General features: G+C 45.5%; 1 protein-coding gene across 1 annotated transcript in view; it reads left to right on the forward strand.

Annotated features, from left to right (window-relative positions):
- col24a1 (collagen type XXIV alpha 1 chain) overlaps positions 1-12,772 on the forward strand; it is a gene marked incomplete at its 5' end in the record, with an annotated part of 106,599 nt that overhangs the window by 86,703 nt on the left and 7,124 nt on the right. Inside the window, 8 exons of the mRNA XM_080010460.1 lie at positions 1,313-1,366; positions 1,494-1,547; positions 2,950-3,003; positions 4,267-4,374; positions 9,474-9,581; positions 9,681-9,788; positions 12,327-12,380; positions 12,748-12,772. The exon at positions 12,748-12,772 is cut by the window's right edge and continues 38 nt beyond it. Of these exons, the coding sequence (XP_079866586.1) occupies positions 1,313-1,366; positions 1,494-1,547; positions 2,950-3,003; positions 4,267-4,374; positions 9,474-9,581; positions 9,681-9,788; positions 12,327-12,380; positions 12,748-12,772 (565 nt within the window). The remainder of the gene's footprint in view (positions 1-1,312; positions 1,367-1,493; positions 1,548-2,949; positions 3,004-4,266; positions 4,375-9,473; positions 9,582-9,680; positions 9,789-12,326; positions 12,381-12,747) is intronic.

Genomic DNA, 12,772 nt, shown 5'->3' on the forward strand with positions numbered 1-12,772 from the left:
TTGGCCTTGGCTTTGGGTTTCATCCTTGCTATTAAAAGAAATTAGGGTTCATTAGGGTCATTTTAGCTCATCTTCATTTGGCCATTGTTCTCGTGTTTTTAAGAGGTTCTCCTAAGGGATTTTTAAACGGGTCGCACTTGGCTTTCCAACGCCCCCCCCCCCCACCCTCGGGTGCTGTATTTATATGTTCCATTTTGCCAAAGCCACATGCGGTCCTTCTTCCTAAAATACATACCAGGCAGCTTGGCCCAGGGATTACTGTATATTATTTTAGCGCTATAAACCGCTCCCGCTGCCTTTACCTGTAATTGAGTAAGACTGCATGGGGGAATAGCGTTTGATTTAAAACTGAGCAGTTTGCAGAAGCTTTTCTTGGCTGAATTCGCGCTTAGCTGTTAAGTTTTACCTGACGTTATTCCTTTCTTTAGGAAGAATGGACACATGACGGTATAGACTTGTTAATCTGAAGTTCTACATGAGTGTTATATTATTTCACAGTAGCATTTCCTTGGCACTCTCTATGATATTCATTTTCCTCCCCTGTGAAGTCATATTGGACTGCTAACGGCCGCAGTATCAGGATTGCGTGGCATGGTGTAAAGAACAGCGTCTTATACCCTTTTTGGCAATGTCTTAGCTGTACTACCTTAGATATACTTTGCCCTTTCTGCTGGCATTGAGTTGCCAAAGTTGACTCTCCACCCCATTCACACCAGACCAAAATGACTTCTGTAGAAGGGCAGGTATTGTGCATTTACATTACATTTAGTCATTTAGCAGACGCTTTTATCCAAAGCGACTTACAATTGTTCAAACACCGACGGACGCAGCCATCAGGAGCAATTAGGGGTTAAGTGTCTTGCTCAAGGACACTACAGCATGCTCGCAGGAGGAGCCTGGGATCGAACCAGCAACCTTTAGATCACTAGACCACCAGCTCTACCTCCAGAGCTACCATCCCCATTGTGGTAACTTCCTGCACTTTTGACGCTGTGCCGGACAAGGTTTTGGGCCATCTACCTCCTTCATCTATTTCTTGGCTACCCATTTTTTTTGCTCAGCTTTCTCGGAAATTTGCTAGAGTTGAGCCGACGTGATTGGGTGCACTTAACGCGATTCAATGTGTGTTCAAAAGCCGACGGGTGTATAACCTTTATCCGACCCACTGGTTTTTACCCTTTCTCACCACTGGTCTAACCCGGTGATGAACAGGTTTTTTGGGTCTGGGAGGATGACATTATAGAATGTGGAAGTAATTTGAATCGTCAATCGAAGGTTTATGAGTTTTGACCGTTCAAAATGTGTGTTTCAGGGCCATGTTGGCATCACTGGACCTCGGGGGCCAGTGGGACAGCAAGGCCTGCCTGTAAGTCTCAGATATAACCCACATCCACAACTTGCTCTATTATATGCTTCCATCTTGAAATGGGATGTTTAATACTGCGTATGTTGTGTGTGTGTGTGTGTGTGTGTGTGTGTGTGTTGTTGTTCAGGGAACACCAGGGTTGCCCGGAGAACAAGGTCCAAAGGGAGAGAAGGCGACGCAGGTGAGTTCTTCACCTGAAACCCCAGCGGTGCATCAAATTCTAGAAACAAACACCCCCGGAGAAAACAAAGTGGTTTTTCTGGTGAATATGACGAATGTGTTTGGCGTCGGCGGGTCTCCGCTGCGAGTCTAATTTGTTCGTGCTCAATAAAAGCTGGACCCCGAACAAAGTCGGTGGGGCTTATCCCTGCACCGCTGGCAGCGCTGGGTTGGGTCGGATCAGGCTTATACCTGACACCCTGGGCAGGGAAAACCCACCTGAGCTGCCAACAACGGAGAAGAAACCAGCAGACACTTGGCCAAGGCGCCGCTCTTTTGTTTTAACACCCGAGACAAAACATGCCATTACAAAGACTTTTTTTTCCTGCTTCGCTCGCGAGGATAGCAAGGAAGCGAAAATAATTCCGTCGATGATAAAAGAATCCGACTAAAAGTGAGTGGGAAGGTTCTTTGAAGAAGAGAAGTGCGGGAAGCAAATGGAGAACGAAAGCGCGTGTTTCGTGCCCACCCAGAATGTGAGGGACTTGCAGCCTTTTTATTCTGCTCGTGTATCAAAGTTATTTGCTTTGATCGTCAAAGTTCTTGTGTAACGTGCAACCTTGAAGAGGAACGCTGGAACGGGGAATTCTCAGGGGTGAAATGAGATACTGTTCAGGCAACTGCAAGCTACCAAAGGGAGTTTTTCAATGCCTTTAGAATTCCAGTCGTTCTCATCACATAATCTCGCTTCAGCCTGGAACATCCACCGATGCTTTATTCAGGTTCCCTGTTTCCTGGCGAAGAGTCTAGGTACTTGCCGATTCCCAAATTCCGCCGACCTGCTCTGACATGCCTTATGGCGGGTTTGCATGTGGCGTCCAAACGCAGATGCGTTGTTGGAATGCCATGAAAGCCGCTCTGTTAAATTATCTGATTTGGCTAAAATGGCTGTTTCATTTTTTTTCTTGATATTTGCCAATCAATAGCTTTGCTAGAACTCTCTTGACAATACTTGCCATATGTCATTGAAGATTAGGATATAAAATTAAGTAGGGATCTTTGTAATAATAAATAAAAAGAATGGACTGTCGATTTTAAGTATTTGGTCACGGTGTCCTGTGCAGGAAAATATTTCGGTCGGTGAGTTTTTAGTGTTGTGTAATCCACCCTTTGGTAACATCCTTGAAAGACATTATTGATACCATCATTCCGTTTCCTCCCCATCTACACTGGTAAATCAAAATAAACGTAGATAACGCATTTTTACGCATTGACCAAGATCTAAGCAAATTGAGGAAATCCGTTAGCCTCATATTAATCATGGTCTATGTAACTAAAATTCCTCTTCTGTTTTTTGGGGTTGTTTTTTTCAATACCTTTGTATGTTTTATTGTGCGCGTGTCTGTGTGTGTGTGTTCATCCAGGGCTTAATGGGGAAGAAGGGCGCGAGAGGACTCACTGGATCCCCTGGCGTTGAAGTAAGTGACCTGAGCCCGACATTTACACAATCGCCTCCAACCACTGTGGATATGTGGATCCTTTTTTAATTATTTTTTGTTTTCTCTTTAGCCGTCTCATAGTGCCCATGCATGAGAATAGAATATACAATGGGTTATTCATATCCATGGGGTTAAAAAAACCATAAGGGACAGCGGCGGGAAATGCTTTCCAAGCAAGATGCTGTAACAAAGCTGTCGGGCTTTGCTCACATTGAGTTACAAGAGTATCAGTTGGTTGGGCGGTTGAGAGGTTTGGTGATCGGGCATCGTGGGGACTTGGCCTTCCAAAGATGTTTGATGGAGCTCAATCCACAGGGTCTTGGACACGCTCCCTCCAGCTTTTGTTGGAAGCCCAGAATTGTATAGAAGGTCGTTGTTTGCTGTGGCATTAAGGATCTCCTTCACTGGAACTAACGGGCCCAGGATGAGCTATGAAAAACAGCACCGGGTCATTATTTCTCCTGCACCAAACTTTAAAGTTGGCACTATGCACCTGGGCAAGTAGCGTTCTGTCTGTGTGGTACTCCAGACAACATGGTTACACTGCTCCAGTGCTTGCTGTACAAGGCCCCAGGCAATGATTGGCATGGTGATCTCTGGCTCATGTGCGGCTACTTGGCCATCGAAGCCCATTTCATGAAGCTCCCTAAATCTCCTCCTCCTCCAGCTTTCATCAATTACTCAAGCAACATTGAACTTGGTTTTTGTAAAACTGCTTCTCCAAAGGGCTCACTAAGGTGGCTCCATGCCTCCACTTGACAATGTCGATTTGCACCTTGACATAGTTTGCATTACTATACATGGGATTGTCAAGGCATTAGGCTCATCCACGTATTGAAGCGCCTCTTAGAAAATATATACTAGAGTGTGATTTAGCCCAGTGTGACATAGTGTGTCTGTGTAACAGCAAACCTCACACACCGACCATTTTGGTAAGTTAAAAGCAACGGTACTGTTTGTTCAAACTGTATTTGACCGAGGTAGAGTAACCACCAACGATGTTATGAGAGCAGAGGGATTTTAGGCAAGTAATTCAAGACAAACACTGAAAGCTTACAAAGCTGGTGCAGTCATCGAAGAATAAGGCTACTTGAGACCCTGTAAGCCTGTTAAATCGCACCAGGGCTGGTTGACGTTTGGCTTTAAGAGTAAGAGATCGGACCGTGAATCTGGGCAATTTGGCAGAAATTCGGCATTAAGACTGAGTCAGATAACGTTTTTTTTCTCCTGTAAATCTCCAAGGGGCCAATGGGTTTACCAGGACCTCGTGGAATGGACGGATATCCCGGACAGGATGGTGCTCCAGGACTGACTGGCTTACCAGGACTACCTGGAAAACGGGGACGGCAGGTACATACAGTAAATATAGATGATATACAGTATATACTGAATGTATAAGCATATGTTAATAAATAATTGCAGTTATGACGATATGGTGATGATACATGGGGCTAGGCAGTCAATGAGTATTACTGTTTTTAGCCATTCAGTGGTGGTACTGTCACGCAGTGAAGACGTTGCCATATCATCACTACTTAATTTGTAGTCTAAAAGAGTGATAACAAGATTGCATGAGACCCCCCAAAAAAGACCCCCAACACCCTCCTGGTTACATTCCTCCCCTTTCCTCCCTCAATTACCACCATAATTATGACAGGAAGAGGCCACGTGCCCAATTGTAGTTCAAGTTTTCCTGGACTTCGATACATGTTGTCGTCTGACGTTTCTATGTTTATGTTTTTCCATATACATGTTGTTGTTTGTTTCTATGTTTATGTATTTCCATGCACATGTTGTTGTTTGGTTCTAAGTTTATTTGTCTCACCCGTGGTGATTCTCCCACTCTTGGAGTCGTGATCAGTTGTTTATAGACCCAAACATGATAAATAGTCCAAAGAGGGGGGTTGGTGGTGGTTCTGTATAACAAAAAACTGTGCTCTTGTCATCCTACAGGTCGTCCACAGGACATAGTTATTGCAGCAGTTCTTAATGATTAGAGAATGAATAAAGAGTTGCATTGCAGGTCGAGAACTTGAACTCCACTTGCAGACTAACTCTGTCCTGGATGCAATGGAACAAATACTCGGTGTTGTATGCCCAGCATGCTGACAGCACAGGTTAAAAAAAAGAAGAAAAAAAAAGAGTGATCTGTCTAGGGTGTGCTCTAAGATTTTTCAACAACTACTCCTGCAACACACTCCTGCTATCTTTTATCAAGATAAATATTATCTCTAAGAGAAGTGAGAATTGTCGGTCACATAATCTTAAAGGGGACAGTTCGTTTACTCTGTGACTGCAACAAATATATACACTCTTCTGCTATTCTCCAACAGGCTGTCAAAACAATGTTATTGAGACCATCCTCCAGACAGCCTGACTTAAGGATGTTTTCAATAACATTGTTTGACATATGTATACTATTGAATCCATCATCAATCAATGCACATTTTCTGAATAAACATAAATTTCTTTACGAGGGTAAAAGGCCCTGTGTCGCCCCTGGTGACAAAAAGGTAATGGAATCGTGAGACTGGAGCTGTCACGACCCTGTCACAAGTGCTGTCCAGTGAACCCAAATGCAGGACACAACAGAGGCTCAGGAGTAGGTGCAAAGGATCAAGGGTTTATTGCGAGAAAAAAAAACAGACCAGGAGATCAGTCCGTACAGCTAACAATCTGAAAGGGGCAGTCGAAGCGGGTAAGACCAGAATCCAAAAGGCAGGAACTTGGTCAGGACCAGGCAAGTGAGGACACCGGACAGCAGTCTCAACGAGCAGTTCCTTCTTGCTGTCATTTCAGGGATTTTTGCATTTCAGCCAGCCTCCACCCACTCTCCTCTTGTCATGGTTTTGCCCTGTTTCGTTAGATTGCCATGTGTCATTCTGTAATTTATCCTGTTTATGTCTCCTGCCATTTCAGAATCGGTCTTCCCTCCCAATCAACTTCCCCCCTAGTCAGCGCTGGGTTAGGGTTAGGGTCAACTAACCCTAACCCAGCACAGTCTATATATACCGGTCCAGGTCACTCTCGCGGTGTCATATTGTCTTGTCTCTTTCAACCAGCATTGTGCTGCAGAAGGTCAATGTGTGTGACTTGTCAAACAAGTTAAAAAGGCATATTTCCACGCAAACCAACGTGCTGATTTTGCACTCAATCTACTATTCTTTTCTATCTTGCAAATTCATATCTGCCAGTCATGAACCCAACCGGAATTTCCTTTACGCCTTGAGCGGCCGTAGCGCTACGATCCAGGCTTAAGGCTGAAAATGGCCGGTCTTTAAACGCCCTATTTGACATGATTGGCTTTTACTAGCCTCAGCCCATTGGATTTCATGCATGGATATTTTTGCCCACCTCAGCCAGACAGAGAATACATGTGGCTTGACTGTGGGGGACAGTTATATAATTCTGCTGTTGCATTAAAACGCTGCATATACTGTTAGGAGAATTTTTACTTAGATTCATTTTCAATATGGTCCCTTCATGCTTTCAGGTGGGTTTTCCATAAGCGCAGGACCCAGGAGACCCGTCATAACTCATTCTCTAACTTTAAAAATGCATGACTGAGCATGACTCTTGACGTCTGTTTTTTGGGGGAGGGGGTTTCACAAAAAATATTTATGGAAGTAGGGTTTTTTTTTTTTAACACAGCAGTTGTTATTTCATTTTCATTTTTTGGCCAAACTGCACAGAACAGAGGGTCCTTATAGGAAGAATATGACTAAATACGAACTCCATACCATCTGTCCTCCAACGTTCATCTCAAGCTGCATGAACCTCAACTTCTCAAACATCGTTGTATGTTTTTGTCTGACATTTTGGTCGTAAGGAGTCGTAGGGAAGCACCAAGGTTGAAATGTAAAGTTTGGGAGCCAGCATTGAAGCTGTGGTGTCACGGCGGGGCTTGGGGCTCTTTGGCCCCTGGTTCAAGTTTGAGCAGCACAACAGGTGTTTCTTCTGGAGGCTGCTGTTTTTAGGTCAGAGATGCATTAGTGGAAGCACTGCCAATAAACAGTTACTAAGTGGAAGACAGGCTGTGCTTCTTTGAAGGCCAAGCTGATAAATTTACACTGAACGGCAGTCAAATACTATTTAATTTTGGATTTAGAGGGTAATTCTTTTTACTCTGGTAGAATGTTTTGGCACGCGCAGACGACCATCCTTTTGGAGCTTGGGTTGCATTTCAAATGTTTGGCAGATATTCATAATTACAGTGGCTGACACTGTAAATCCACTTGCTATTTCCTCCAGTAGATGAAGCTAGTTCGATATTGCAGAGAGAGAGAGAGAGAGAGAGAGGGAGAGTGAGAGAGAGAGATGGGGGGAGAGAGAGAGAGAGAGAGAGAGAGAGACCCTGAATCTTCCAGGCCAATAAGCTCCATTCCACATCTGTGAAGTTATTCCATTCAACGCGAAGATGAAAAGCGACAGGAGAACCAGGACTCAATTTACCGTGTTGGTGAATCTGCCCTGCAAAAGTGCCCTTGAGCAAAATTCTGAACTGGTCGGCTCTAAGATGATGGAAAATGAGGAAAACTGTATTACATTCGTATTACACGGGTTTGTATATTATGATAGAATGCAACATAGGAAAATGTCCACCCTGTGAGAACCTGTCATCCTTTAGAAGATGAATCGATGGAAACATTCCGGCTGCCTCCTATGGGTTCTTAATTGAAAACATCCTGATGCAATGTGGAGTGGATACCTGTGGCCAAAATGTGTGTGCGGTTTGACTGCCAGAGGAGCTGTTCAGTGCTCATTAAATCTGGCGGTCATGTTATTAAACTGACGGGCAAGGCGGCCCTTTCTTGCGCAAGAGTTCCTGCTGCACCCAGAGAAGGGGTTTTCACTGTTCAGCCAACAAAGCCTGCAGGTCTGTAATTCCAAACTGCCTTCTGGGGGGTGTGGGGTGGTGGGGTTGTTTGTTCACGACTTAGCCGTTCCCCTCGCAGTGGCGGGCCTGTGACAGGAGCCGTGCGCGGCAGCCATGATGGCGGCGGGGGCCCACTTGCTGTGTTATTCTAATAACACCCCCCCCCCCCCTCCCCTTTGACCGGCAGCACCGGCCTGACGGAGCAGGAAACCGATGCGGTCTGCGGTCCAACAGTCAAAACAGTCCAGTGACAGTTGGTAAATTGTGGAGGCGCGCAGTGCAAGCACATTGTCAGGACTTGTTACACCGGGTTCAGACTACAAGATTCTAGCCCGATTTTCCACTCGCCGACAGATTTTTGGAGCTCGCCGAGCAAAGCCACCATATTGGAGGCAAATCCCGTGAGCAATGAGCGTGCGGTGTGAACTGCTTACAACGCGATCCGACGGCTCCCAGAAGCCGGCAAGATATCAAGCAGGTTTAATATCTGGTTGTGTCGGGGTCGACTCGGGAGTGACGCAACGAGCTACAGCCAATGAGAGCAGACAGGGAGTGGCATGTTTGAGAAGGAGAGACGGGAGTGCAGCAGCACCCTTTTTACTCTTCTTCTCAAGGGTTTTAATGTATTTCTTATTTAAATTCTGCTTTTATTCTGCTTTTTTAAGAAAATAATAAAAAATGAACAATCCTGTCCCGCGCATGGTATCGCGTAATTTCCGGTGTCAATTCTCGGGTGTGTTTTCGTTACAAAACTTAGTTTGGAGACCCGACAGACTCGTCTGGGATTCCTCCTGGTGAAAGATCTTGGAATGTGTGACCCCCTGTCACTGATCAGTCATGTAGTGCGTAAAACACAACGACTTTGGGATTCCGATCACATGACAGAAAGTTGTGTAGTGTGCCCATGGCATTAGGAAGCTGCAGGTTCACAGAACTCAAGGTGGATATTGAGTCAAACCACGTATAATACATACATCATGACACAGTATAAATACTATAAATACCATTGAACTGTGTTCAATTATGTGGAAATGTTTTAAATGTTGTTGAAATCTACAGTATATGTCATGTATGTTGAGATGACTTATTTGCTAACTGGTATTATGTATGGGGCCGTTATCTCAAGTTTTAACACAAATAACAGTATATCAACAAACTTATTCAACATGCCACTTTTGGTGGACTAAAACGGCCTTCTTCCAAGAGCAAAGTGGTGCTTAAAGATTGGAATATGTTTAGAATATTAGGGTGAAATCACCACCCATCCAATTGTTTATTATAATCGTCGATACCGGCACCGTGAGAGTGATTTGAATTGTGCTTTTTAAAGCGCGAGGCTTCGCTCTGCGACAGGTACACCTTGCAGGAGTTTTCCTGCAGCCAGCTGCCTCCCTCATCTCTACCCGTCTCCAACGTCCTCCGACATGTTTAAAAGAAAAACAATAAATGGGAATGCACGCACGTCCTTTAAAGTACCCTCAACCCTGCCGTGTGTGTGTGTGTGTGTGTGTGTGTGTGTGTGTGCGTGCGTGCGTGCGTGCGTGCGTGCGTGCATGCGTGCGTGTGTGTGCAGGGTCAGCGGGGTGTGTTAGGACAGGAGGGACCCGCTGCACGTCCAGGACCCAGGGGAGAGCTTGGACTTCCCGGACTCACAGGAGAGAGAGGACCTCCCGGTCAGAAGGTAAAAAAAAATAAAAATAAAAAAAGATTCCATCACATTATAATGGCTGAGCTTTCAGTGGCCTCTGAGCTTTTGACTAAACGACGTGTGTCCCACCAGGGAGAGCTCGGCATGCTCGGGGAAAGGGGAAATCTGGGAATCAAAGGTATGGAGGGCAGCGCTGGCGACCAGGGCAGGAAAGGAGACCCCGGACACAAAGGACAACCAGTGAGTATTACAAATTCATATTATGTTGTTTGGGCTGGGAACCGTTTTGTGCTGATATGTGAACATCAGTCGGTCTGTCTCCGAGGCAGACGCCAAGGAGCCAACGCTCTGGCGGTGAACCCCCGTCTCAAAAGTGCGACGTACAGTATGTAATGAATGACAGCGAGACTCTGTGGAAACAAGGCTGCTCTGTGTTACGGGTGCCCAGCGTAATTTTCCGAGGATATGTGTCGGGGTTAGAACTCTTTAGCTTTTCTATCCTTTAGAACGGCAAGCGCAAATTGGGAGATAATGGCAGCAATGTTTAAGTTTTTCCCCCCACTTGTCAATGTCAATTGAGCTGGGGGTCAGGAAGTGTTTCTTGACGGTGACCCAGATTGGAGTTCTGCTTCTCTGGTTTTTCTAACGCTTGGAACAGAACGGCTCTTTTTGCTGATATTTACTGAAGCCCGTGAGAGTTAGCTCATTTTGCTTGGAAGTGGAAACTCACATTTTAGCGGATCAAGACGCTGTTGACAAATAAAGGCAACGACAAATGAGTGAATTTGCCGTTTAAATGAAACTCTCAAACTTTCCTTAATTTACATCAATATTGATCTTGGTTTTGAACTCATCATTAGCCTGTACCTTCGACTGTAACCTCAAAATGTTATTTTATACCCCCTTTCCTTAACATCCGACATTTGTCATCAGTGGGAAAGGAAAAACCAGGGTCGGGGTCAAATGACCAGGCAATAGACAGGTTTTTATCGGCTCCACCTCCGATCGGCTCTGATGTGAACAGGACGCCCCGGTCGACCTGCTGATTTTGGCCCCTTTTCTGGTCCGATTCTACGCGAGTTGAAGTTCCGGACGTGGGCGCGTAAATAGACAGGAATATCCGTGTGTCATTCATTCATCATTTCACATCCCGTTTACAATCCAAAATCAAATTCAGAAGTTATTGACATTTTTCCATGAAATGTGGGAGCACAGCGAGAACCCCCACGCTCCCCGCCGGGCTCTGAGCGACTCCAGCAGCGCCCCAAGCCCGGTTCCCAACCAGAGCAGCGTCTCCGCTCCGGTGTGTGCACCAACAGCGCTTCTACTGTAGTGTTTGGTCGTTCACGAGCGATCAGATTTTTTTTGAACGGTTCAAAATACAATTTTTCCAAGTTCTATGGTTTTATGTCGTTGTTTGTTTGAGTTTCTGTCTCCTCTACTGTTTTATTTTCAATCACACTGGCGCCATGACACGCCCCTTTTCTGACGCATTTCTTTTAGGAAAACCTAAAATTGGCGTGTTTACCTGCTCATTTTGGTGTAACTATGTATTGGTGTATTAGTCCCTTCAGTCAACATATCAGATAGTAGTGAAGATAGAAAATAGATAGAAGTAAAAAATGCTGTATTGCTTTTTATAAGAAATACCATTTTAGCATTGTATTTATTTTCCTCTTCAAAAGAGGGGCATTGCTTATGTGCATTCTTTAATACCCCTCTCCAAATATAGCAGCGGCGTCTTGGGAAGCCAAAGCCGCGGTGAGGTAAAGAAAATGTGCGTGTCTGACGCTTTTCCACTCAGAGCGGAGTTACAAATGATCTGGGTGAGGTGAGGAATGGAAACATTCCGCCTGGCGAGGCCAAGTTATGTAAGCTTCTCGCACTCCAGGGAGCTGAAAATGAGGTGCTCGACTTTGCTTACATAATACCTCGATGAGAATTAGAAAAAAAAAAAAAAAAGCCACAGTCAAACCCCCCCCGCGCTCCCCGTCCCGCGGCCCCCTCCATTCATTCCGGTGAAAGGGAAACCAGATCCCGGCCCCTGGGTCAGATCCCTTTACGTTTTTCAGGGATCAGACTTTTCGAGGCCGCACCGGGCAGCCAAGATTGCAGAACCCACTGGAGGATAATGGCGACTGGCTGTCCAAATATGCCACTTTGGACAACAGACAGGGCTCAGACACAAAGGAGACTCAGATACTCAATACCTGCACACACAGGTATCGAGTATCTGAGTGTATTGTGTATTGTGTGTGTGTGTGTGTGTGTGTGTGTGTGTGTGTGTGTGTGTGTGTGTGTGTGTGTGTGTGTGTGTGTGTGTGCGTGTGCTTGTAGACCAGGGTCTTTGGAGATACGGACGTGGGGCCCTCCATGTGTCCTACTTTCTGTGTTTTCTTTTCTCTTTTGCGCTAGACGGTGAAATATGGTACAGTATTTGAGGGCAACCAGAGGCCTGGTCTGTCCGGGGGCTTTAGACATAGGAATAAAAGGGAATTATTGAAGGGAAAAATAAAGGATGAATGGGGTCGCACCCACCCACCCACGCACGCACACACACACACACACACACATACACACTTATTAACACTGGAACACCAGGGAACATAAGCCCAAGAACCTAAGAGCTCTTGCGAGTTCTACTCCTCGACTCACTTTTGTGATGTGACCATTTCATTGAAAACTCGTGAAATCGGACCCGTTTGGGAAACTCACACCGCTTTTGCTTGTTATGTTCCACTCGTGTCAATGTTTTCTTTTGCTGTCTTTCCATCTCAGGGGGAGTCAGGCGTCTTGGGCATGACTGGTCTTCATGGGTTTCCAGGACCAAAGGTGAGGGACTTGGCTGCGAAAGAGCAACAGCAACAGCGATGATTGGGTTTGATTCTGAGCGGAGAGGGGGAGGAAGCAATGGTGTAAATGAACTGAGACGAAAAAACCTGTCGAGAGTTAGCTTCTCGACGTTCAAAAGTCTATCGGAAGAAGTCGGAGATTGGAAAGAGACCAGATGAGGTGAGCGCATAGTACCTAACGCAGAGAGAGACCAAGGGGAGATGAGGAACAAGAGTAATTGCATAAGGGATGGTCAGAGATAAAGGGAGGTCGGAACAGTTGAGTCCAGATGTTGATGAGAAGATAGTTACAGTGTGATAATACACGTGTAATCGTGACGGCGTCTCTCTCTTTTTTTTTTTAACAGGGTCCGACAGGCGATTTTGGAATGA

The sequence above is a fragment of the Zeus faber genome, assembly GCF_960531495.2.
Source record: "Zeus faber genome assembly, chromosome: 1".
Classification (NCBI taxonomy): Eukaryota; Metazoa; Chordata; class Actinopteri; order Zeiformes; family Zeidae; genus Zeus; species Zeus faber.